The sequence below is a fragment of the Orcinus orca genome, chromosome 1, assembly GCF_937001465.1.
Source record: "Orcinus orca chromosome 1, mOrcOrc1.1, whole genome shotgun sequence".
NCBI classification, from domain to species: domain Eukaryota; kingdom Metazoa; phylum Chordata; class Mammalia; order Artiodactyla; family Delphinidae; genus Orcinus; species Orcinus orca.
This window is the reverse complement of record NC_064559.1, coordinates 10,405,465-10,431,524: the sequence shown is the minus strand read 5'-3', so window position 1 is coordinate 10,431,524 and position 26,060 is coordinate 10,405,465. Positions and strand designations below refer to the sequence as shown.

At 39.7% G+C, this 26,060-nt stretch overlaps 1 protein-coding gene across 10 annotated transcripts in view; it reads right to left on the bottom strand.

The window, feature by feature from the left end:
- ENAH (ENAH actin regulator) overlaps positions 1-25,444 on the bottom strand; it is a 156,168-nt gene extending 130,724 nt beyond the window's left edge. For 9 of the 10 annotated variants that reach the window (XR_007475440.1, XM_049705721.1, XM_033430397.2 and 6 more), the window contains exon 1: positions 24,936-25,070. Coding sequence is in view for 8 of the 10 variants with exons in the window: in XM_049705721.1 (XP_049561678.1) it covers positions 24,936-24,940 (5 nt within the window). In the remaining 2 variants the exon portion in view is untranslated. Of the gene's footprint in view, positions 1-24,935 lie in introns of all 10 variants that reach the window. The other variant, XM_049705725.1, reaches the window with a different exon arrangement.
- Between the last annotated feature and the right edge of the window lie 616 nt (positions 25,445-26,060).

The window sequence follows — 26,060 nt, the reverse complement described above, 5'->3', positions numbered from 1 at the left end:
TCCTAACCCCTATTAGAGAAGACGAGACAGTGACCTAGACAGGGCTTGTCACCTGTCTTCATCCAGGATTTTTCTACCTAAAGATTACAAGAAACATTCTTTGACTCAACTTACAAAAGCTGGATGGAATATGGGAATCTGGAGAAACCATGTGAAGAAAGACTACAGGGGCAAAGAATAAAGCCTAGCAAAGAGAGCGAGTAACTGCTAGTCAACCAAAATTGCTAGTTCTGTTCTCATCCCTGAGGTCTGAGAGCGGCCCTGGCTCCAGCCGCTCTCACTTTGATGCTGTAAACTATACTAGGGTCCTTCTTCAGCTAACTTGAGTTTCCATCAGTGTCAAAATTACCATATACGATATACAGACGCAGACAACCAGCTTAAGTACAAATAGGGACCAGTCCCACTGAGGCTGAAGAATTACCACTTTCGGAATACCTAGTGACTTCCATATTTATCTCAGTGGTGTTACTAACATTTTGTTTTTTTACTACTTCCCCCCTCATTTTTTTTTAATGAATTTACTTATTTTATTTATTTATTTTTGGCTGTGTTGGGTCTTTGTGGCCGCGTGTGGTCTTTCTCTAGTTGCGGTGTGCAGGCTTCTCATTGCGGTGGCTTCTCTTGTTGTGGAGCATGGGCTCTAGGAATGAGGGCTTCAGTAGTTGTGGCACGCAGGCTCAGTAGTTGTGGCTCTCGGGCTCTAGAGCGCAGGCTCAGTAGTTGTGGCACACGGGCTTAGTTGCTCCATGGCATGTGGGATCTTCCCAGACCAGGGCTTGAACCCATGTCCCCTACATTGGCAGGCGGATTCTCAACCACTGCACCACCAGGGAAGCCCCACCCCTCATTTTTATGAGGGCAAAAAATAATAGTACAATAAATAAATGCATATAAAAATACAATAAATAAATGCATAACAATAATCCACAAAGGCACTGATACCGACAAAATTGAACTGTAGAGTAAGCAAGCTGTACCACCATACAACAGTTCAAATTATTGTTTGTCAGCTTGACATATGAAATACTAAACTGAGAAAAAGGAATGGTGTTTAATGGTACAGGTACATAGCATATGAAAGCTCACGTAAGAAAAATCCTTTAATAAATACCTTTCTTTGTTCACACATTCAGAAGAAAATAGGTAAACTTTCTTCTGGCTTACCAGAAAAAAAATCATAGGATCTAAAGCTTACAAAATCAGTGTGGAAGGTATCCATTTCAATATTACAAGTCTTATATTGATGTTATTTATAATTTAGCCCCTCATGTTATTGTTATGGTTGAAAGTCTGAGGGAAAACTGTCACTGAAATACCTATTTATCAGTAAGTGAAAATTTGTATGTACATATCACACACTCTGATTTGGACACGTGATGTTTAAGATGCCTATTAGTTATACAAAATGAACTATTTGTGAGCTTCTTATCTGGAACTCACAAGAGAGAGCCAGTCAGAAACTTGAATCTGGGAATCAGCAAACACGGGGTGAAGTCCAGGGGCTGAATAAGACTGCGGAGGAATGGAAGTCCAGGGTGAGATGAGAAAGGGAGAAGAGGACCAAGAGATGCAGCCAATGAGATAAGGAGAGAACCAAGAGAACTTAAAGTCACCTGAGTCAAAGTGGTTCAAGGCCAGGAGGGTCAACTGTGCTGAATGCTGTTACGAGGCCAGAGGCGGCTTCCACATTATCAACTTTCAGGAATGCTTTTCCCTCGACCTTTCTTCTACTCAGGGAAAACATTCTAACAGTACTTAATTTTTCTGAATTCTGTAACAAATTTTTAGGGAAAAGCCACTTTAACTCCAGAGTTGTTAATTATTTTCTGGCTAAACAAGTAACAGTAACTCAGGCTATATCCAAGAAGCACCCCCTGGACAAGGTGGCCACTGAACCTGATCTCAGATGCTTCTGCTGCCACCAGAGCCCCCTGAAGGGCGAAGGAGAGAGCCAAACCTATTCCTGCCCTTGTTCCCAAGGGAAATGTCATCTGAAACACACACCACTTTGTCCCATACCATCCAACATATCAAAATAATTAAGGGATTGAAAAGCAGAAAAAAATTAGTCACTTCACACATCCAAAAGCATACAGCGTTAAATGAAACCTTATCTGGGCAGTGACTGCATCAAAACAGAATTTAAAAAGCAATCTAAGGAGCAGAAACTGGTAGCCAGGCCTTAATTCTCTCAAATCCAATCCCACCACAATTATAATTCTAGGTGTAATTTAGGATAAAGGCCCAGCTGAGCTGTTAAGTCAATTCTTCTTAGATTTAAAGGTCAGCATGAAAACATTCTCTGCTGCTGCTGGTTGTGCTGAAATGGACACTCCATATATTTGCAGGCTGGCATGAAAACTGGCACAACACTTTTGGAAAGCATTTGGCAATATGATTCAAGAGCTTTTAAAACTGTTTCTATTTATTCAGAGATCTAATACTATTTCTGGAAATCTATCTTAAGGAATTAGTCTGTAATTAGGAGGGAAAAAACCCTCTGGGTTCATGAAAGCATTATTCATTATACAAAATCACTTTAAACCATACAAACAGCCATTTAAAAGGAAACAGGTAGGGCTTCCCTGGTGGCGCAGTGGTTAAGAATCCGCCAGCCAACGCAGGGGACACGGGTTCCAGCCCTGGTCCAGGAAGATCCCACATGCCGCCGAGCAACTAAGCCCGTGCGCCACAACTACTGAGCCCACCTGCCACTGAAGCCTGCACGCCTAGAGCTAGTGCTCCGCAACGAGAAGCCACTGCAATGAGAAGCCCTTGCACCGCAACAAAGAGCAGCCCCTGCTCGCCACAACGAGAGAAAGCCTGCGTGCAGCCAAAAATAAATAAAATAAATTAATTAAAAACAAAAAAGGAAATAGGTAAATTACAGTGAAATACGCAACTAATAAAATTCTGAGTTTTAAAAAAGCATAGAGAATGCAAAACATATCAAGTGAACAAATTAAAAAATGCATAATCAAACATATATAGAAATGCACAAAAATAAAAGGAGGAAAAAATTTTTTTAAGATGGTGCAACTGTGAAGAAAAATGAAAAGAAAACTGATTATAGAGTAAATCTGTTAGAGCAGGATGAGACCATATAAATCAGGGAAGATCAAGGTCAAGGGTTCTCAAGGCAGAAGATCTACTGGAACGGGGGAGGGGGGTAGTGTGGGGTCAGAGGGGAAAGGTTAAGTTCTTCAGTTAAAGAATGAAAAGAGACATAGAGCACCAAGCAGAAAGCAGCGGAGTTCAAACAATTCCATCCCTTTGCATCAACCAGAAGTTCAAATGACACCTTGCACTGCTTTTCTCCCTTTTCACTCTTGCCCATTGCTCTTTACTCTGCCAATACATAATTAACTCCAGATTATCCATGAAAAAAACCCAGCATGAATTTAGAAAATACTAAGAAGTAGATGATCCAACACCAACTGGCTTTAGGTTTTAAATGGCATCACATTAGAATTTTTTAATAACAATGTACCTTCCTTTATGTTGGTATTAAACTATCAGAAAATAATCTGCATACCCCATACACTCTACTGGAAGGGGCAGCATGGCAAGTGGTCCAGAAACAAGCTGAAAAAGGGAATTAAATCTTTTCTATATGATTAACCAAAACATACATAATTTTATATGCAATTAACCATAATACAATACAAACTACATCCTTTTTAAATATTTAGGAAAAAAGCCTAAAATATGGCCAAACTAAATTCATTAATAGTCCGTAACGCTGTTAAAGTATGTTAACTTTACTTGAATAAACTACAAAAAGTAATTTTTTTAAAAAATCATTGCTCCCACCACTAAACAGAAATGAAAATAATTCCAAAAGAGGACAACACAGCACAGTGGCTGAGAGCACAGAAGAGCTAGACTGCTGGGATCTGAATTCCAGCTCCACTCATGACTAGTGTGTGCTCTTCTCTGTGCCTCAGTCTTCTCATCTGGAACATAAAAAAAATACTTACTTTATAGGGTTGTTATAAAGATTAACTGAGTTAATTTATCTAAAGCATTTAGAAGAGGGCCTGGATTAAGTTACTAAACGGATGCAAAAGGCTATTATTCAGTTCCAGAGATGGAGACATGATGGTTTGTACAACTATGTGAATGTACCTAATGCCATGAAACTGTACACTTAAAAATGATTAATATAGTGAATTTTATGTTTTGTATACTTTACCCCTTTTTTTAGGAAAAGGCTATAATCAATTACCCATTTGCTATTAAAACATTTTAATTTCCCCTGGAAGAAAATAAACTATCAGATTCTACAGGAGATGCTATACAAGTTTAGGATTCCTATAAAAATACTTTATCAATTAAGGGATGCTGATACCAACTTCTGGGTCCATACTTTTCAAAAATAAATTATAAAATAATATGTTGTGCTATGGTAAAGTTCTGATGTTCAAATTATTTAACTTGAATTTTCAAGAAAAAATTTACTCATTGGAAGTAGCAGTATCATCCCTCTTACAGTATCAGAACAAAAATACTGCTCTAACCTGAAACTACTGGGAAACAGATCTATAAAACCCTTTCTTTGAACACAAGCATTTTAGTGTATCTACTACACAAGAACAGAAAGACTTCACAGACCTTAAACGTATCCAATTACAAAAAGCAACAAAAATCTTTAAATGCCTGTTTTAAAATAAAACCTTGCAAAATAGCCCGAAACCAGTTCTCAGATTACAAAATGAGCATGTGGTAAAAAGGGACAGAGAATACCAATTTACTATACCTTATGCTGACTGACAACGTTTGTTGCATAGCAACAGGATTCTGCAGTCTGAAAACAGCACAGAACTCCTTTTCTTGGCTTGCCAAGCCACAGTTAACCCCATAGAGGCTGAGAAAACATGCAAAAACAAATTTGCAGAGACTACTACCAACATCAGAAGTCTAATGATATAAATTCTAAAACTACAGAATCAAATTCCAGCCTATTTACAACTTGAATGTATTGGTATGCCTTCACTCTCAATGTTTCTCTATGTGCTAGAATAAAACTGCTACTTAAATTTGGACTTCTCCTTTAAAACCATCATCTGTAAGAGTTGTTTTTTTAAAATCCTATGGAATAGCATACTACATACCTTTTGTTTCATAATTTAAAAGAAGTAATTTGATCCTTTCAGTTTATTTTCAAAAAATCCTAATTTATAAGAGCAAGGGCTATAATTTCGTAACAATTTAAATTTTCTCCTACTTAAAATTTATTTGAACTATTTTTATGGATTTGCCTATATAGGTAACTAGTAATTTTTTTTTTTTTTTTTACAGAAGTCTTCATCTAAAGAACAAAAATTTAAAGTTTGCAGTTATCCTTGCCGTATCTTTTTTTTTTTTGCGGTACGCAGGCCTCTCAGTGTTGTGGCCTCTCCCGTTGCGGGGCACAGGCTCCAGACGCGCAGGCTCCATGGCTCACGGGCCCAGCTGCTCCGCGGCATGTGGGATCTTCCCGGACCAGGGCACAAACCCGTGTCCCCTGCATCGGCAGGCGGACTCTCAACCACTGCGCCACCAGGGAAGCCCCTTGCCGTATCTTTAATACTTGCATTGTTTTGGGATATCCCCTTCTTTTGAGAAAGTTAAATGGCTGCCAAGCCCCACCTAAGAAACAGATCAAATACAGATAAAATCAATTTACAACAGTGGTTCTCAGCCTTTTTGAAGACAGGAAGGCCCTTTAAATTCATAAATTCTACTTTTAATACTGGTTGACTGAGAAAATGTGATTTAAAAGTACTTAGAATTTACTATCTTTTAAATAAATCTGTACCTTATTATAAAAGCGCCTACATGCTTGAAATATAACATGCATGAAGGCAGGCATCTTTGGGTTACAAAGCTTGGTGCACACAGGGGTTCAAGTTATCTCCCTAAAATAATCCCACAGCTGCCCCCAGAGCCCACAAATTAGAAGTCAGTAATCCACCAGAAAAGTTCAAACCATTTTGAAGACATGGGGTAAAATACATTCAGGTTTGGAAGTGAGACAAAGCTGGGTTCACGGACAGGTTCCACCACTTATTAGCCACGTACTCTCAGCCAAGGGCATTAGTGAGGGTGATACCTACCCTAGGGAGTAGCTGTAAGGACTAGAAGAAGTGGTGTATAGAAATACGAGGCATATTAGTTTCATTCCTTTCCTGTTGTTCAAATCCTTACTGGATTTTATAATCCAGTCCAATCTGCTGCATTTCCCATCACTTCCTTCCTATACAAACTCCAAGATGCAAGTTGAGACATTATTGGATGTGATCTTAAGGATGGAAAGTGCAATTTGAGAAGCAGCACTGAAAGGTAGAACAGTTAGAGGCCAAAGTATTAACAGCAAGGTCTTTGGATTTATGCAGGACTTTGATTTGAATCTCAGGTGTCTTTAGACCATGTGACTTTAGCCAAGTCACTTAAGCACTGGTTTCCTCTAATGTAAAACTGCAATGCTGACACAAATCTCATTTATCCTCTCCATTAAATGAAATGATTCACATGAAACATTTAGCAAGTTGCCTGGCTTGTCTTTAAATGCACAAATAATACCTAACACTTATCAAATATCTACTTATTTTGCATAAGTAGAGGATATTAAAAGTTGTCATATGTAATTGGCTAGCCCACGCAGTTTGTACACAGTGTGAGCAAAGGTTACCCGAAGGTTATCCTCAGAGATACTACAATCTACAGCGAGGGACTCGTGCTCTGTGCCAGGCACATGATGGGTCTTCAGGTATTGGCAAGCCTATTGGCAAGTGAGGAAAATTTATCAGGTCTTTGAGACACAAAAGTTAATAATGAAAATATCTTTAAAAACAATGAGTTAAGTTTATTTTAAACACTTGTATTGAACTAACAATGAGGTATAACAATTTCTTTGAAAGTATTCCTTTTTTCCCATTTCACCTATGTTAAAATTCAAAGGCTGATTTTTTTCATCTTCAGGTAGTTTCTAACTTACAAATGTACTTATATCGACTGATTTTCAGAACATATTTTCTTTTTTGAAACACTATAATTCGTGGTTAACAGACTAAAGTCTAGGTAGCCAAATAGATACAAATCTTCTGTAATAATAAATGTAAGAAACAGCATAAGTCACCTTTTTTCATTTAAATATAAAACAGGGACTTCCCTGGTGGCGCAGCAGTTAAGAATCCATCTGCCAATGCAGGGGACAGGGACACGGGTTCCATCCCTGGTCCAGGAAGGTCCCACATGCTGCGGAGCAACCAAGCCTGTGCGCCACAACTACTGAGCCTGCGCTCTAGAGCCCACAAGCCACAACTACTGAAGGCCGTGCAACTAGAGCCCATGCCCCACAACAAGAGAAGCCACCACAATGAGAAGCCCACACACTGCAACAAAGAGTAGCCCCCGCTTGCCGCAACTAGAGAAAGCCTGCGTGCAGCAACAAAGACCCAACACAGCCAAAAATAAATAAATAAATAAATTTATTTTAAAAATAAACATAAAACATTCAAGGGAATTCCCTGGTGGTCCAGTGGTTAGGACTCCACACTTTCACTGCTGAGGGCATGGGTTCAATCCCCGGTCGGGGAACTAAGATCCCACAAGCTGCACGGCACAGCCAATAAATAAATAAATAAACTGAACATATTTTTTAAACGTTTAAAAGTTATACAATAATTCCTGACATTTTAGAATTTAGAGTAGTAATTCTCAACTGGGGTGATTTCTCCCCCAAGCAAAATTTCACTAGGAAGACAAGTTAGCGGTGAGCTACAGGCATCTGGTGGGTAGAGGCACGGATACTACTAAACACCCTACAATGCACAAGATGGCGCCCAGAACACAGAATTATCTGGCCTCAAATATCAATAATGCCAAGGTTGAGAAACCCTGATTTAGATGTAGGCATTCATATTATAGGAAAAAATACTAAACTCTTTCAAGAGAACTACGAATATCCAGATTTCTCAGCATCATTTGTTGAAAAGGTTATCCTTTCCCCATTGAATGGTCTTTGTAACCCTGTCAAAAAATCAACTGACCATAAATGTGAGTTCACCTCTGGGCTCTCTATTCTGTTCCATCCGTCTACAGGGCTAATTTATGCCGGTACCACACTGTTTTGATTACTACAGCTCTGTAATAAGTTTTGAAATCACGAAATATGAGTCCTCCAACTCTGTTCTTTTTCAAGACTGTTTTGGCTATCCAGTTCCCTTGAAATTCCATATGAACTTTAGGATGGATTTTTCTGTTTCTACAAAAATACGCCATTGGGATTTTGACAGAGATTGTACAGAATCTGTAGATCACTTTGGGTACTACTATCACCTTAACAATATTAAGTCTTTCAATCCATGAACACAGAAGGTCTTTTCATTTACTGAGGTCTTCATTAATTTCTTTCAGCAATATTTTGTAATTTTCAGTATACAAGTCTTTCACCGCATTGGTTAAATTTACTCCTGGGTATTTTATTCTTTTCGATACTACAGTAAATGAAATTGCTTTCTTCATTTCCTTTTCAGATTGCTCATTGTTGGTGTATAGAAACAACTGATTTTTGCACGTTGATCTCGTACCCTGCAATTTTACGGAATACATTCATTAGTTCTAGTAGCTTTACTGTGGATATTTTGCATGTACTTATATTTAATGTATGCATGTCTCCCTCTGTATCTGTCATCTGGGGCAGTTAGCTCAACTGATTAAAGTGAGAGGTGAATGAGACCAAAGTTGTGGTCCATACCCAAATGGGAAACTCAGGCTAGAGTTGATGTGCTGAAGTACTAACCCCCAGTACCTCAGAATGTGATCTTACTTAGAAACAGGATCATGGCAGATGTAATTAGTTACGATGCGATCACACTGGAGTAGGCTGGGCCCTTAATCCAGTATGACTAGTCTCCTTAAAAGAGGAAAAATGTCATGTGAAGACAGAGACACACAAGGAAAAGACAGACCTATGACCACGGAAGCAGAGATGAGAGTGCATCTGTAAGCCAAGAAATGCCGAGGATTGCCAGCACACACCAGAAGCTAGAAGAGGCAAGGAAGGAATTCTGCCTCAAGACTGTAACATAAAAATTCTGAGTTTCCAGCCTACTGGCCTGCCCTACAAATTTCAGATTCAAGGTACAACATCAACTCCTGTCTGAGTTTCCAGTGTGCCAGCCTGCATAACAAATTTCAGATTAATCAGCCCCCACAATCATGTAAGTCAGTTTCTTTAAATGAATGAATGAATGAATAAATATTGGTTCTTTTCTCTAGAGAATCTTGATTGATACAGAAATTATGGGAACATTTAGGAAAATGGGGGAAGGGAAAGAGTAGATCTGGAGGTCACAAAAAATAAACTGCCTAGTTCATCACTGTATCCATGATCTGTATAAAAACCTTACTGAATTAATTTCTAATTTTAGTACTTTTTACATACTCAGAAAGAACTACAACAGTTAATCTTTTGAAGGGAAACAGGCTTGCTGACTGGATGACAGAATTCTTATTTGTATAAGATTTCCAGGTAGGAAATATATATATATATATATATATATATATATACACATATATATACATACACCCACATATTTGATGTGTTGGTCCTCATGCTTTCAAGTAAATATTAAATTTTTTAACCCAAATATCATTACCACCACTTATCCATACCTTTACATAGCTTTATTAAAGGAGTATAAAAACATACTGTTTAATATTAAGTTGTGCGAACTACTACCTAATACCTTTGAAAATCAGATGATTTATCTAGAAAATTAAAATGAGAAGGCCTAAAATACTCAATAATCATGAGTTTAGTTTTTATATTTCTTTTTTAAAAGTTACTGGAAGTCCCTGATTGTACCCAGCATGCTACAAAGTGCTTAGGGAAATGTGCCATGAGTAAAGGGAGCTCACGCTTGATTTTTTGAGGGAAAATTTTAGGTCTGAAGTACCAAATGAGCTGAACAGTCAACAGATGATCTTAGTTCAATAAGAGAGACTTAGCCTGGAGTAATCACTAAAGACATAAACTAGCAGAGGAAACTGAAGCAAGAGTGAGTCTGAGTGAGCACAGAGAAGGCAGCTTTCCAGAAGACAGAACAGAAGTAATGAGACCAAAATTCCACCAGAACCTTTGGGGAACAAGCAGCAGACCACTGTGAAATGAATTCATGTGGGGTGTATGGACAGGCATTCCTGGAATGCTTTGCAGAGGACCCTGAATGCCAGGTTGAGACATCTGTGTGCTACAGAGTGCAGGTGAAGGTTTTTTAGGAGGAAGTCTGGGAAGGATAGCTGACAAAGTAGGAACCAAGCATATGAAAAGAAGGTAGAGTGAGAGACTTGAGGTGGCCACTGCAGGAGAAAGGGGGCTGGTTCCTAGTGATACAAATAACGGTTCCACAGTTCAGGGGGTCTGTTTTTTTTTTTTTTGCGGTACGCGGGCCTCTCACTGTTGTGGCCTCTCCCGTTGTGGAGCACAGGCTCTGGACGCGCAGGCTCAGCGGCCATGGCTCACGGGCTTAGCCGCTCCGGGGCATGTGGGATCTTCCCGGACCGGGGCACGAGCCCGTGTCCCCTGCATCAGCAGGAGGACTCTCAACCACTGCACCACCAGGGAAGCCCCGGGGTCTGCTTTTTAAAGATTCATTTTAACAAAGTTTAAAACATTTTAAAATATAGGTTCTTTAAGAATTTAACTAGCTCCTTGCTTTTAGAGTGCCTAAAATAAGAAGTCTTTCACATTAAAAGTTAAAGAAAAAGGCAAAAGAACATTCAGGAGCTGGAACTTCATTTTTTTAAAAAAGTTATGGTGCAACACAAAGAAAACAATAGCTAGAATACACTAAATCCTCTAAATACATTATGGCAAACCACAAAACAAGGCAATGGATTATTAATTCCGTTTGGCAGAAACAGAAATTGAGATTGGGCACAGCCAAGGTCTCACAGTCAGTAAAGAGCAGAAAAGCTTTGAAGCCAATGACGACTCTATTAGACCTATCTCCTCCCAAAATGAAACCACCTTGAAAAACTTCCATATCCAGAGGAATACAAAAAGATGATGGAGGAATTTCCCTTAAAGTAGATGCTTTGAAAAAAAGAATAAATGGGTATAACAAAATACTAAAGCAATATAAAATAACACTGGCAACCTGCTGTAATTAAAAGGCATACATACTAGACAAAATTTTAAAATATTATTTGTACATGACATTATTTAAAAAGGAATCAAACAAAAATATATGAAAGTCTCTACCCTCACAGTACCATGTACCAAACTGATTAATGCCTCCTCCCTCACTAAACTGTAAGCATAAGGGAATGGGTATGTCCATGCACATCTTGACTTTTTTATAACTGGGTTTTTTTAACTCTTTTCCTTTTTTTTTTTTTTGGCCGCGCTGCGCTGCCTGCTGGATCCTAGTTTCCCGACCAGGGATCAAACCCAGGCCCACAGCAGTGAAAGTGCAGAGTCCCAACCACTGGACTGCTAGGGAATTCCCTGTAACTGGTTTTTGAGGATTCATCTTACTGGGCCATTTTACTAACTTTGGAATCACAGAGCAAGAGGAACCATGTGGGACGTAGGCCATGGTAATGAAGAGTTTGGTATTAATTCTAAGAGCAATGGGAAGCCACTGAAGTGTTTGAGAGATAAGACTGAGCTGATAAAATCTGAATTTCAGAAAGACCTGACTGCTGCATAGATCACAGACTGGATGGGGTAATACACCAATGCAATAAATTAAAAAATCCAGCAACACATATGTAAAAATGTAACATAGGCCAGAACAGGTTCAGGGGTCTTAATATGATTCATTGCCAGACTCCCACAACTTGCCAGGTCGCCCAGGGAAGCAAAGTCATCCTAACACACACACACCAGAAAAACTAATGAACTAACAACTTATAAAATTCATCCCTGTCAAACATCCCTCCTACGGTAACAGGAGCCTCTGTCAGTCCACTTCACCTTTGCCCTGTCAGTCTCTCAAAGATGGCAGGTATTTCAATGACAAAGCAACACAATGAGTATCATGTACAAAGCAGAAGTGCAAGCCTTCCAAAAGATGCAGGGCTTTACAAAGTCACTAAAAATGATGAGAACTGTTTCCAACTATTGGCAAAGCCACTGGCAGAAATGAAAATTGGAGAGGGACACTGACTGGGAAGGAACGTAAGGGCACTTAATGGGATGAAAAGTACTTGATATGTTCTGTATCCTGACCTGGTTGGTAGCTACACAGATGTGTATATGTAGTAAATATCCATCCACCTATAGATATACTTATGATTAATACATTTAGGTGTATGTAAATTATACCTTAAGAGGGGAAAAAAGCAACAAAAGAAGAGATGGTCCTCCTTCCTGTAAGAATTGCTAGTTCTGAATGTGAAGCCTAGAAATCCCATGGCCTGCTTGCTACCTGTGTGAAGATGAAATGGATACTCAAGATGGCAAAATGTACCTGGATTCTCAGAGACATCCATGAGCCACTGAGTGTAGTGGGCCTGGAGCCCACTCTTTCTCGGGACTTCCAATTATATGCGACAGTAAATGTTCTTAACGTTTAAGTACTTTAAGTCTGCTACTTGCCCCGGAAAGCATTTGAACAGATACCATGAGCAGATAATTGGAGAAAGCTAATGAAGATGAGATAATAGGAGGGCAAAAGAAAATAATATGAAAATATAAGTGGGCTTTGATAATGAAGGCTTTGAATATTTTGGCAAAAATGGATTTCTTTAGGATCATACTAGAAAAGTCCATCATTACATGAAGTATATAGTTTCATGCGATCTCGCAATTTTTAAAGAAAAATTATGCAAAACAAGCAACCAACACTTGATTCATTCTTCTTCCATTTTAAGAATTTAACACATCGTAGCAACTATAACATGAATGTTTCCATAATTTTGTTTCATTTTTCAAGATTAAGCCCAAGTAAAGTCTTTTCTCCCCACCCCTGCTATCTCTGAAATGTTACTCCTATTCTAGGTCAATTCATTCTACATGGCCTTGTTCTTGTACCAATTATTTTCAGAAAATAAAGAACCCTTATATGATGAAATCACAAAGAAAAAGTAAATTATTCACTCACACATCAACACTTAGAAAATTCAAACACAGACCTCAGTTCATGTTTGAATGAGAGACCCGAGCATACTGGTTAAAAGCATGGGCTCTGGAATCAGACTGCCTGGGATGGAATCCCAGTTTGCTGTTTACCAGTGAGTGACCCTGGGCAAGTTACTTAACCCTCTGCGACTCAGTTTTCTCATCTATAAAAGGGGAATAACAACTGTTCCTACCTTATAAATTATAAGAGGAATATTAAATGGTTAATATGGGAAGTATTGATATTTCAGGCAGTAAGTACTCAGTAACCATTAGCTATTACATTTCAAAATCTAAGAAAACTGAGGAATATAAATGCCAACATTGGAATTGAGTTACTGGAGAACGAAAAACTTTTTTTAAATCACAGGCTTTATGTTTAAATACAAGTATACATTTTAAATAAAATTAAGACAAAAATGAGAACGGATATACTTAGAGTAAAAATAAGCTGTAAGTTTAATTTCTAAATATGTAAGAACTTTTTAAAGGTACCATATCAAACCTACTAAACCAGAAACTAAAGTGTTGATGTACTTTACTAAAGATGAAATAAAAAATCTGAATATATGGAGGAGAAAAAAGAATGAAAAACTCAGTATTATAAAGGGGTCAATTCTCTCCCCTACCCCTATTAATCCATTAATTTTACACAATTCTAATCAAAACTCCAACAGGTTTCGGGGTGCAATTTTTCTTTTTTATTTCATTTTCATTGTAATTGATGAAATGATTCCAAAACTAATCTAAAAGAATGTATTAAGTAGAATAGCAAATAAAGTTTTGAAAAACAAGAAAATGAACAGTAACTTTCCTTCCTAGAAATTAAAATATACTACAGACTCAAAGTAATTAAGACAGTGAGGTAGTAACACAGAATTAGACAAATAACTAATGAGTCCAAAAACAGAACCAAGTATTTATGGGAATTCAGTATACAATGAGTGTGGCATTTCAAATCAATGGGGAAAGACAGATTATTCAACAAATCATGCTGACAAAGGACTAAATATTTGATATTTTGTCAAATACTAACCTCCCATCTTACACCAAAACAAATTTCAGATGGCTTAAATTTAAACATAAATGAAACCATAAACCAAAAAGTAATAGAAAAAAATGTAGGTAAATACTAATATAATTTTAAGTCGGGAAAGGCATGACACCAAAGGCAGAAACTATAAAGGTAAAACTAACAGATCTGACCTGAAATTTTAATGCTTCTTTACCAAAACAAAATTAAAAGACAAGTGATAAATTTCTTTATAAGATACATCTGGTTGATTTTACATCACAGCATCCAACAGTCACACCTCTTGATTCACCCTTGTGTCGTCTCCTCCCACCCTGACTTTGAGCTTGTCCATGTAACTGGCTTTGGCCAAGAAGACTAAGGGAACAGGATGCAGGCAGAAGTTTGATAAAAGCTTGCACACTGGGGCATGATCTAATGGAAGGCTGCTATTACTAAGTGAGAGACAAACAGACACACCACATGAACCCAGTCAGGGAATGAAAAGATGAGTGAATCCAGGTGAGACCAGCAGAACTGCCCAGCCAACTCACACACGTTTTACTAGGTTTTGAGGCGGTTTGTAATACCACATTAGATAACTGGTATAATATCAATATATCTACACCATAAAGGGTTACTTATTAAAGATGGTATAAATCATTACAGGAACAACTAAACATCCCATTGGGAAAACAGGCAAAGGATAGAGACAATTCACACAAAAACAGAGATGTCCAGTAAACACATGAAGAAATGTCCAACTCTAGTATCAAAGAAACACAAATTAAAACAATGAGATAACACCTTTTGCCTATCAGATTGGCAAAGATTAAAAAGGCTGATAATGGCTTGAGTTGGTCACAATGTGGTGAAACTGGCACTCTCATCCATGCTGTTAATTTGGTAATGTGTGTCAAAAACTGATAAAATTCCCTCTGGTCTGGTAATTTCATTTATTATTCACTCAAATACTTATTGCATACTCAGAGGCCTATGCTGGGAACTAGAATATAGTCAGATCAGACAGGACCTACTAATAATTTTGCTTTTATTATTAATTTGGGTTTTATCCTAAGAGCACTAAGATGGCATTGAAGGCTTTAGCAAGCAAAGAACAATATCGCATTTCCACTTTAAGATCATTTTAACTGATGTGTAGAGAATGGGGGACAAGAACTTAAGTGAGGAGACACTAATTGTTCCAGTGAGCGTTAACAGTGGCCTGGACTTGAGCAGTGTCAGTGAGATGGAGAGAAGCAAAGGGAGGGCGACGTGATGGGACCTGCTGACAGAAAAAAGTAAAAGAAAGGGGAAAAATAAATACTACTCCTCAATTTTAATTCCAGGAATGTATGCTAAAATATAAGTATCTGTGCAGATATAAAATATGATACACAGTATACAAAGATATATACCCAAAGATGTTCATGGCAGTGTTTTTTATAATAACAAAAATAACGAAAAAAAATCTATGTCTATCCTTAAGAGATTAAGGTCACTCCAAGCATAGTGAGAACACTGTGCACTTAAAATTATTTAGATTTCTATTTAGTGACAAGATGTGGAAAGGGGCCAGTTACAAAATACATAACATAATTTCACTTCTAAATAGTATGATCTCACTTTTATTTAAAACATACTCATACACACAAGCACATTTATGGCTGCCTATGTGCATTACAGAAAGTCTAGGAAGCTATACATCAAAATATCAAAATTCTAGATGCTTTGGACTTAAGTTATTAAAATCTTTATACTTTCCATACCTTCTAAAATCTATGCAAAACCTGTACTGCTTTATAGTGAAAGAAAAAAAATAATTTTATAAAAAAAAAAACAACACTGACCAGACATTTATTTGGATAATAGTAAATTGGTTCATTTTCTTAAAATACTGCAAATAAAAGATTAAAGAGACTAAAAAGAGATCAAAATAACTGAAATGAAAACTTAATGATTCGTAAATCTTAAATTGTTAAAAAATGAACAATTTGCTTGCGATACTAGTCGAATGTGAGATGAGAATTTGGGAGAGGAGAGGAAGGGACATCTCAGAGCAAAGCAGACACTCAAATATAACCAATTTTATCATTACAAAACCTGCACGGAAAGATCCCTTCACTGTACTGTTAGACAAGCAATTTGGACTCCCTTGAGATTTGACCTAAAGAGCTATTCATTTTATTGCACTTTATGTTCTGAGGTTCTTTATGAATCTTGAATTCCTACCAAGTTGACACATACAGTAACAGATACCAAAAAGGATAGGAGATTGAGGACCTCTGAAGCACAGTTAGTCATTTTGACTTCATTATCATCAGATGTACTGGTTGCCAAAACCAGATGTTCTAGAAGGGCAAAAAAATGTCATCAAGGTTGCTTCATTTCCCAAAGACAAAAACTTTCTCTGGTATTTGAGATTATTGTAAACAGACCCCCCCCCAAAAAAAAAAAAAATACTAACTGGTTTGAACAGTTTTCTGAAGATTCTGATGGATTTGCTTCACTGATATAATCAGTGACCTTAGTCATCCTTGCTTATTACAGGGCTACCAGAGAATGGCTGCTACCTGAGCACAAAGATACGACTCCAAAATTTGTTCAGGCCTCTCAAAGGCACCACTAATTAATGTTTCCACTTCAGCACTCCTACCTGCCCGGCTCCCTAAAGAGAAAAGTCCAATGGTTCTATCTTCAATATCTCTTCTTTAGAAAACATGAAGATGTCAATTTAAAATATTAGTCCAAAGTAACAAAAATGTCAGAAACAATGTAAAGCAAACAAGACCATCTTCTGGTATTATTTACTCTAGTGCATAAGTGAAAATAATAATCCAAGGATGGGGAGTGGAGGTTGAGACATAATTCACATACCATAAAATTCACCATTTTAAAGTATAAAATTCAGTGATTTTTAATATATTTACAAGGTTGTGCAACTATCATCATTGTTTAATTCTAGAACATTTCCCAACAGCCCAGAAAGAAACCCCATACACACTGTGATTTGTAAGATATATGTTTGGTTATTCATATATATATATATTTGGTCTTCCTCCACAGTTCCAGGTTCACAGCTCCCAAAACCCTTGGAATTTCCTACGTGTAGAGAATGATAAAGGTGTCTTTTGGTTATGTGAATGAGGTAACTTTCAGAAGCACCTAAGGATGGGAGCTAGTGCCAGGAGAACCAACCCAGTGATTAGAGAGTTGGAACTTTCAGTCCAAGCCCCTACCCCACCCCGTCCCCAGGAATGAGGAGAGGGGCTGGAAGTTGAATCAATCACCACTGGCCAATGATTCAGTCAATCACGACCATGTAAAGAAGCCTCCACAAAAAACAAAAGAACAGCCTTTTAGGCTCTCTTTTTTGAAAACTTCCACACTGGGGAACCAGAACATTTCCACGTGCCACTGTGCCGGCCCCAAGCTCCACGAGGACAGAAGCTCCCTATTCAGGAACGCACCCTGTGTAGCAGCTCTTCATCTGGCTCCTACTCTTTAATATAATCTTTTCATAATAAATCAGTAATCTAGTGAGTAAACAAGTTTTCCTGAGTTGTGTGAGCTGTTCTAGCCAATTAACCACACCTGAGGAGGGAGCTGTGGGGACCCTCTGATTCACAGCCAGTCGGTCAGAAGTACAGGTGACAACCTGTACTTGCAACTCACCTCTGAAGTGGAGGGTGGGTCTTGTGGGACTGAGCCCTTTACCCTTGGAATCTCACTCTATCTCCAGGCAGTGTCAGAGCTGAGATGAATTCTCAGACACCCTGATGGCATCTGGGAATTGCCTGTTGGTTTCGGGAAGCCCCAAACCTCCCCCCGCCCCTGACACTCACACACACAGAGTAGAATGGGGTCAGGGAACCCTTTTGCACACACTCACTTCCCACTCCTCCTTCACTATCCCAAGACCGTAGCAACTATTAATCTACTTCCTGCCTCTATAGATATGCCCATTATGGACATATCGTATCAATGGAATCATAAACTAAGTGGCTTTTTATGTCTGACTTCGTTCACTTAGCACATTTCCATCCATGTTCCTTTTGACTATTATGAGTAATGCTGCCATGAACATTTGTGTACAGTTTGCACGAATATGTGTTTTTATTTCTCTTGGATGTATACCGACGAGTGGAATTGCTGGGTCATCTAGTAACTCTATGTTTAGCATTTTGAGGAACTACCACACTGATTCTAAAGCAGCTGCACCGTTTAACATCGTTTTTCACATTCTTAACATAAACTTAAGAGATGTCAGACTTTCATAGAAGTAGGGGATTTACTCTTCTCAAGCCCATTTTACATGCCAAATGCTATGCCAGGGTTTTATATAATTTCTGACTTAATTTTCCTAACAACTCTGTAATGCAAAAAGCATCTCCATTTTACAGAAGGAATTCATATCTCAAAAACTGTTTGTAACCTACTCAAAAATCACTTAGTTCATAAACGTCAAAACAGAATTTGAACTCAGGTTGACTTCAAAGCCTGTCCTCTTTACCCTCTTCCATGCAACCTCTGCACTGAAATATATGCACACTGACTGCTTTACACCAAAAGGATTCTTTGGAAAAGTACATGTTAACTAAGTTTATTAGAATCATTATAAAACAGAAGCTTCCAGCGTACAGAAATTTCTAGAAAATATAAGAGGTCTCTTGTGTAAATCATTCCCTGTTAGTAAATGATTTCTTCATGTAGAGTTACTTAATAAAATCAATCTATAAATCATCTAAGCATTATACAGATTAGTTTCTTCCATCAAAGTTATATCCACTGACAAAAAAAATCTGTGGGCTACTGTGGGCTGAATTATTTCCCCCCAAAAAATCCATATTTTGAAGCCCTAATCCCCAGTGTGACAATATTCGGAGACAGGGCTTTTAGAAGGTAATTAAGGTTAAATGAGTTCGTAAGGGTGGGGCCCAAATCCAATAGGATCATCTCTCTCTCTCTCTCTCTGAGAGAGAGAGAGAGACAGAGAGAGACAGAGAGAGAGACAGAGAGAGAGAGAGACAGAGAGAGACAGAGAGACAGAGAGAGACAGAGAGAGACAGAGAGACACAGAGACACAGAGAGAGAGCGCCTTACCAGAACCTGGTCATAATGGTACCCTGATCTCAAGATTTCCAGCCTCCAGAACTTTGAGAAAATACATTTCTGTGGGATTTTGTTACGGCACCCTAAGGTAATACATCTTCCTTCATAAATATCACAAACTATCCCATTATTGGTATTTTAAGCGCTAGGAAGAATCAAAACAAAGCAGTCATTAAGTAGAGTAGAAATAAGCTAAACCAATAGACATGCATAAGCTTGTTGCTCAAACATATCTGCAAGTCCCATGATCAAAGAGACTGAAAAACAGAATGATGGCCATTCTGTTAATGGAGAATTTAATGAGAACGTCAAGGAAACCCGGTATCCTCCAAAAGGGCTTTGGAGTTAAGACAAACCTGAATCTGACTCTTTTTGGCTACTTCTGAGCTTTGTGTTCGAGTGAGAAACATACTCTATTTGTTTCTGAACACTATTCCTGTGGTCAGGATGCTTGTTTTTGTTTGTTTGTTTCAATTAAATAACTTTATTAACATTTACTATATGCCAAATACTATTTTACATCCTATAATACTCAGTACACCTTCTAGAACACTACAGGTGCTCCAAAAATGGTGGTGGTTATTGTTAGTACATAGATTCTGGAAAAGGACACCCCAAAGTTAAGCATTTACATGAGCACCCACTATTTGCCTAATATTTTGCTAGTACCGTGAATATAAAAATGCTGTCCTACCCTCAAGGAGCTTACAATGAAGAGGGACAGATAGATCCAGATCATTATAAAACAATGTAATAAATGCAATGGCCAAAAAACATGCAAAGTACATAGTAACACAAAGGGAGAGCTGGGAGGTAAATAAATTAAGGACTACTTCCCAGAAGGTCTGACAAGGAATCCCCTGTCAGAGGAATCCCTTGTCAAGGAATCCCTTCCTGATTTCTATTCCAGAAAACTTCATAAGCCCTTACTAGGGGAATCATTCACTGAGGTACAGCCTCAGCTCAGATTCTCCCTTTTAACTTTTACTTCCACTCAGTTCCATCTGTCAGTTTCAAAGAAGGGGGAGAGGGGCACAGGAAGAGTTTAACTATCCTTTTCCTCCCCAACAACTGCATAAAAATTGAAATCACATTTTTCCAAATCCTTCTTATGCTTATGATAAAGACTGGGTGTTTTACAAGTTATACAGTCACCCCAGATTTAAGCTGTGTGTAGGATAAGTAACCAAAACTGTCAGTCCAGTATGTAATTTCTTCTATACCAGCCAAATGGGCCTGCCAGTTATTTTGCTTATTCCAACTGGGCTAAAAAGGTATCCAAAACCTTGACTACTGTAAAAACGGGTAAATTTTCTTCATTAATCCACATTCTTATTCAAGACGTGTTCACTTAATACCTACAAGGCAAAACAATGCCTAAATACAATGCACTAACATTCCAAAAAATGCAAATTTGGCTCCTGCCCCTAAAATTAACGTCTGTGAGAAAGTCACACATCCAAAAGCTACAAGCATAAAGGAAGATGTGGGCATAGAGACTACTATTTGTATCCTTTCATGGGTATCTCACTTGACATCTGACACAGCAATCCCTGAAATAATAGAATTATCTCCATTTTTATCTGTTTTCTCCATTAACAAGTCAGCATATAAACCCTGGATCTTCTGAGCTCTGACTGTGCCACACTCTAAAATGTATATTACATTTAAATGAAGGTAACAAAATCACAATAACTACTTCAAAGACTAAATATACACACAGGAAGGAAACTTAAAGATCGTTTTCCTCACCTATAAAATAAGAAGGGTGGATTAGATCACAGATGGTTAAGTAATGAGCATTCCAGGAAACACTCTATTGCCACTCTCTGGGACCCTCATCCCAATTAAACATTACTAATCATGGCACTTTCTCACCAAACCCAGAAATGCAGCTATGTCCTTATCAACATGGCAGCCACTACCAACTGGGAGTAGATAAGCAAAACATAACCTGCTTGCGGGACTTCCTTGGTGGCGCAGTGGTTAAGAATCCGCCTGCCAACGCAGGGGACACAGGTTCAAGCCCTGGTCCGTGAAGATCCCACATACCGCGAAGCAACTAAGCCCGTGCACCTTGACTACTGAGTCTGCATTCTAGAGCCGGCGGGCCCCAACTACTGAGCTTGCGCGCCTAGAGCCCATGCTCCACAGCAAGAGAAGCCACTGCAATGAGAAGCACACGCACCGCACCGCAGCTAGAGAAAGCCCGCGTGGTAACAGACCAACGCAGCCAAAAATAAATAAATAAATAAAATTAAAAAAAAAAAACCCTTCTTGCCACACTTGGACTGGATGAGGTGAAGCTAACTACCCAAAAGATTTATATAACTAGTCTAAAACAGAACTAAGTCCTAAAACAAAAGAAGTAATGTAATTGTATAATGCTTACAAGTACACAATGCATACTCTTTTCCACTATCATTTGATCCTTAATACCCAGTAAAGAATTATCCCTATTTTTACATATTTTAAAATACAGATCAGTGAAATAATGTCATCAGCTCAAGGTCAGCCAGCTAATAAGTGGCTTGGATGAATCCTCACAACTCCACAACACCTTTTTCCATGAGAAAGTCACAGAACAGTAAGTGGAAGCCTGGACTATTTAATATGGACCTAAGAATGTCAATCCAAAATCTTCTGAGCTCTTCTTAGCCACTAGGCTACATGCAACTATTTTAGATCAGACAAGCTCCTCTTTCTATCAAAATAAGATCTTGAGTAACTAACCAACTAAGTAAAAATGTAATCATTTAAAAGGCATACACTATATTAATATTACATATATACACCTACCTCAATCATAAATCTTATACTTTTGAAACATTACATAAATGAACAATAAGAACAGAACCCGACAGTCGGATGTTACACTAACAAAAGTACCAGTTTTTTGGGTCTCAACCCTTTCACTGTCTTATGTAAGAAATACACTTTCTCATTTCTTAAATTCTTATCTGTAAGCAAAACATTAACAAGTCATTCTATATACAGCTTTTTACAAGTACAGAATGCCGTTAAGATTGTTTCACGAATGTAAAGTATTATTCTGTTTCCTTCTGTATAGGAATTATTACATTATACCACAATGAGCGTGCTATTCCTGAAATTACAGTCATTTGAAAGATCTTATCACAAATGCCTAAACCGCCAACATATTTAGCATATCCTCTCTTCAGAATCCTGACCAACTTAAATGGAAATTCCTACTCATGCACTCCTATTTCCGGATGGCCTTTAAAACATCAGAACTACTCCTTAATATAAATAAGAGAGACTTGACTTAATAGCATAACATTTATGTCCTACCATACTTGAAAGCATCATTTGGACTAAGTCAAATATGAATATAACCTGAAGAGCCGTTTCTTAAGCACCAAAATATCCCAGAGCTTTTTGCAGCCAGCACAAGAACCTTTTACTTTCATACCACACCATCCAGCTTTTACAGGTATCTAAGGAAATGTGTATATTTGAGTTGTACAAACCACCTACCAAATAATCCAATGCCTTCCAAAGTGAAAAGCTGATCCTCTTTTCTGCTCTTAAATTATTCACAATTAGTCTACAAAGAATTACTGTAGACTACCTGAACAAACTTTTCTGACCTGTGTACCATGTTCTATATTTATGCTACTGGAAAGAATCAGTGTGATTCATCCCTCTCTACACTTAATAAGGAATAGAGCAGGAAAACAGCTTAAAAATTACAAGTTACTTTTTATAAGAAAAGGAACTTTTAAGTGAAGACAATTTACTGTTGACAGACTCACAACTATACATGATAGTGATCAAACTTCACTGAATACTTTTAATGTTTTTTTTTTTTTGGTTCACAACCTCTGAGTATGACAACTTTACGATCGTTTTATTTTAAAATATCCCACTTTCATTGTTTTACATTTCTCAATGTTGAGAAAATTTTACCCAAAGTTTGGAAAAATTTGATAAATTCTTGTCTGCAAGACTCCTATAAGCATTAAATCTTTAAAGCAGAGATCAACAATATGTTGTATTACAAGATGTTAACATTACAGATGTTTTATTATAGTTCCTGAGTCTTCAAGGACATCAGTAACTTGATTAAAAAAACCACGCTCAAATGCATGACTCGCATTTTTCAAGCCACATTTTATGAAGATTATGTTTTTTGGTTTGTATGCCATAATTACATTTTGAACTGATCCATTATATCTGAAAATAACTTGCATGTGAAATCACTAAGGAAAAGGGTCGCTTAGAAACACAGCATTAAAAACAAATTTTAAAGCCTTCAAATAAAGGTCTGTAAGTTGGAATTCAAGAAAAACATAATTCAAATTCACAGTACGCTGAAGTGAAAACTCAACACAGCTTATACCACAAAAAATATATATATATAAACAATGTGGTAGTGTTCAACCTTGACAGAAAAAAAAAAAAAGTTTAAAATGAAAACTACTTAAATTGAGAAAGAATTCCAATGACATGACATTTTCTTGCCAAAACGCAGGAATGTGTAGATTATATCATTCAAATCTCATTGTATTACATTATAAAGGTCTTGGCAACGGTTAGCCATTAATCTTTTAACACAAAGGAGATTCAAATCCAAATGAACTGTAAGACTATCTCTTCCAGAAGACAGAAATGGAGTAATTTACTTTATCCACAACTGTTTAACCTAAAAGGAAGGCCGAAAGGATGATAACGCAGAATGGATCAGCCTTCAGTCTACCAAGTCCCATTTCTCACGAAGTCTTGCACCAATCCGAAAAGAGAAGGTTAGGGACACAAAACAAGCTTAGGAAAGACTGAAAAAAATCTCCAATGAATGACACACCACATCACGGTTTATTCTCTTACACAATTGGAGAAACAAAAACGAAAAATATCACACCATATGTTTCATCGTATCAATTAAAAAAATATTTTACGGCCGTACCTTCAATTCTTTGGGGCTGAAAAAATAATTTAGCTTCTCTTTTATTGATTACAGAGGAAAAGGAAAAAGCAGCTGCTGCAATGCAACACAGGCTGCTACAGAGGAAGGAGAGAAAACGGTTTTCCAAACAAATCCCTCTCCCGCCCCCGTTTACACACCCCAAACAACTTACTTATCCCAGTCTTTCACTGTGTCCCCCCAAATATAAACCTAATAATTCTTTCCCTTCCCCCACCATCGTGAAATTTCACCTTTCAGAGCTTTCACCTATCGCTACCAGAGCACTTTATTCCCCACAGAAATTTCACATCTTTCAAACTTTTCTCCCTTTTTTAATTAAACACGAGAGTTTTGTTATAAAAGTGCACGAAATTTTTACATACAGACGGAAAAATACCTGTTTCCCAGCAACATGCACGCTTCGATTCTCGAACCCCTCCCCATCTCCCAGGTTTGGCTTGCAAGGCTGGTGGGGGGAGGGAGCCAGGAGCAAATTAAATTTAGGAAGGGAAATCCTGGGCGAAAGAGGAGCATTTGAGGAAAAACGGGACAACGTCGAAAAGAGGACCCCCCCCCCCATAAGAGGGTTGGGGAGGGTTACAAGAAAGAAAGAGAAATGAGAAGGGACAAAGGGGGAGGGGGGAGAAAGAGACCAGAGACCAGGGAGACGCGCCGGGCCGGGAGAGGGAAGGCGGGGTCCGGGGAGAGCGGGGTCGCGGCTCCCGTGGCACAATGGCCCGCCGGCCCCCGCCCCGCGCGCCCCTCACCTCATGGTGTCGGCCGCGCTGAGGCTTCCCCAGCAGCCGGGAGACGCGGGAGGCGCCGAGCCGAGGGGGATCTTTCCTCCAGGGGCGGGAACGCAGCTCGGCGCCGGGAGACAAGTGTCCAGCTTCTCCTTCGGGCGGCCGCGGGGCTACACCATCTCCTCGCACAAAGCCGAGGCGCCGGCCCGGAGTGGGAGAGAAGAGGGCGAAAGAAAAGCTGGGGAGGGGGCGGAGAGGCCGAGGCGCCGAGCGGGTCCCGCGGCCGCCACAGCCCCCCACCTCCTCCTCCTCCTCCCCCGGGAGCTTCCTCGGCCGCCCTCGGAGGGGTGCCCGCCGGGGCCGCGCGCCCGGCCGCAGCTCCACACGCCCGCGCTCTCCGCGCCCGCCGCCGAGGCCGTGTGCAACCGGCAGCTGCGGCAGCCGCGGGAGGAGAGTCGGGATCGCCTCGAGAAGCCCGGGAGGAGGCGGGGCGCGCGGCGGAGGAACACGCAGGCGCCGCCCTCCTCCTCCCCTTCCCCCGGGGGCGAGGGGGCGGTGAGGGGGGAGGGGAGGCGGGGGGCCGGGCGTTCCCCTGCCGCCGGCCGGACCCCCCGCGGGACTGCGGAGAGCGGGGAGGGGCGGGAGCGGGCTCGGCGACTATGGGTTAGCAAAGGCTCTTTGTTGCTTTCCCACCCCGCCTTCCCAGCACCCTGGGATCGGGGCTGCTCACCCCCCGTCCGCAGCCGGCTAGGGTTCCTCCCCCGGGGTTGTCCTTGGCCGTCGTCCCCCCCCCCCGGTCGCCTACCGCTCCCCTGAGACTGGGGGAGCTCCCGGGCCTCCCCCGCGCCGGAGTGTGGAGACTGGGGCGCCGGGACCTCCCGGCGCGGGACCTGCGGCCACCGGCTTGCGAAGCCAGGGGGCGGCAACCGGGATGCGTGACTGGGCGCCGGGCCGGGGGACTCCGGATCTGCCCGTCCGGGTGCCCTCGTGCGGGGCTTGTCTTCAGCACGTCCTGTTGCTATCTCAGGAACGGGACCTGCCAGTCGATGGGCAACCCGGCCAGCCCCACGGCCCGCCCCAGCCGCGCGCCGCTCCCCGCGATTCCTGCGGGGTGGGGGGAGGGAGTGGCGTATAAATGTAAAATATGGT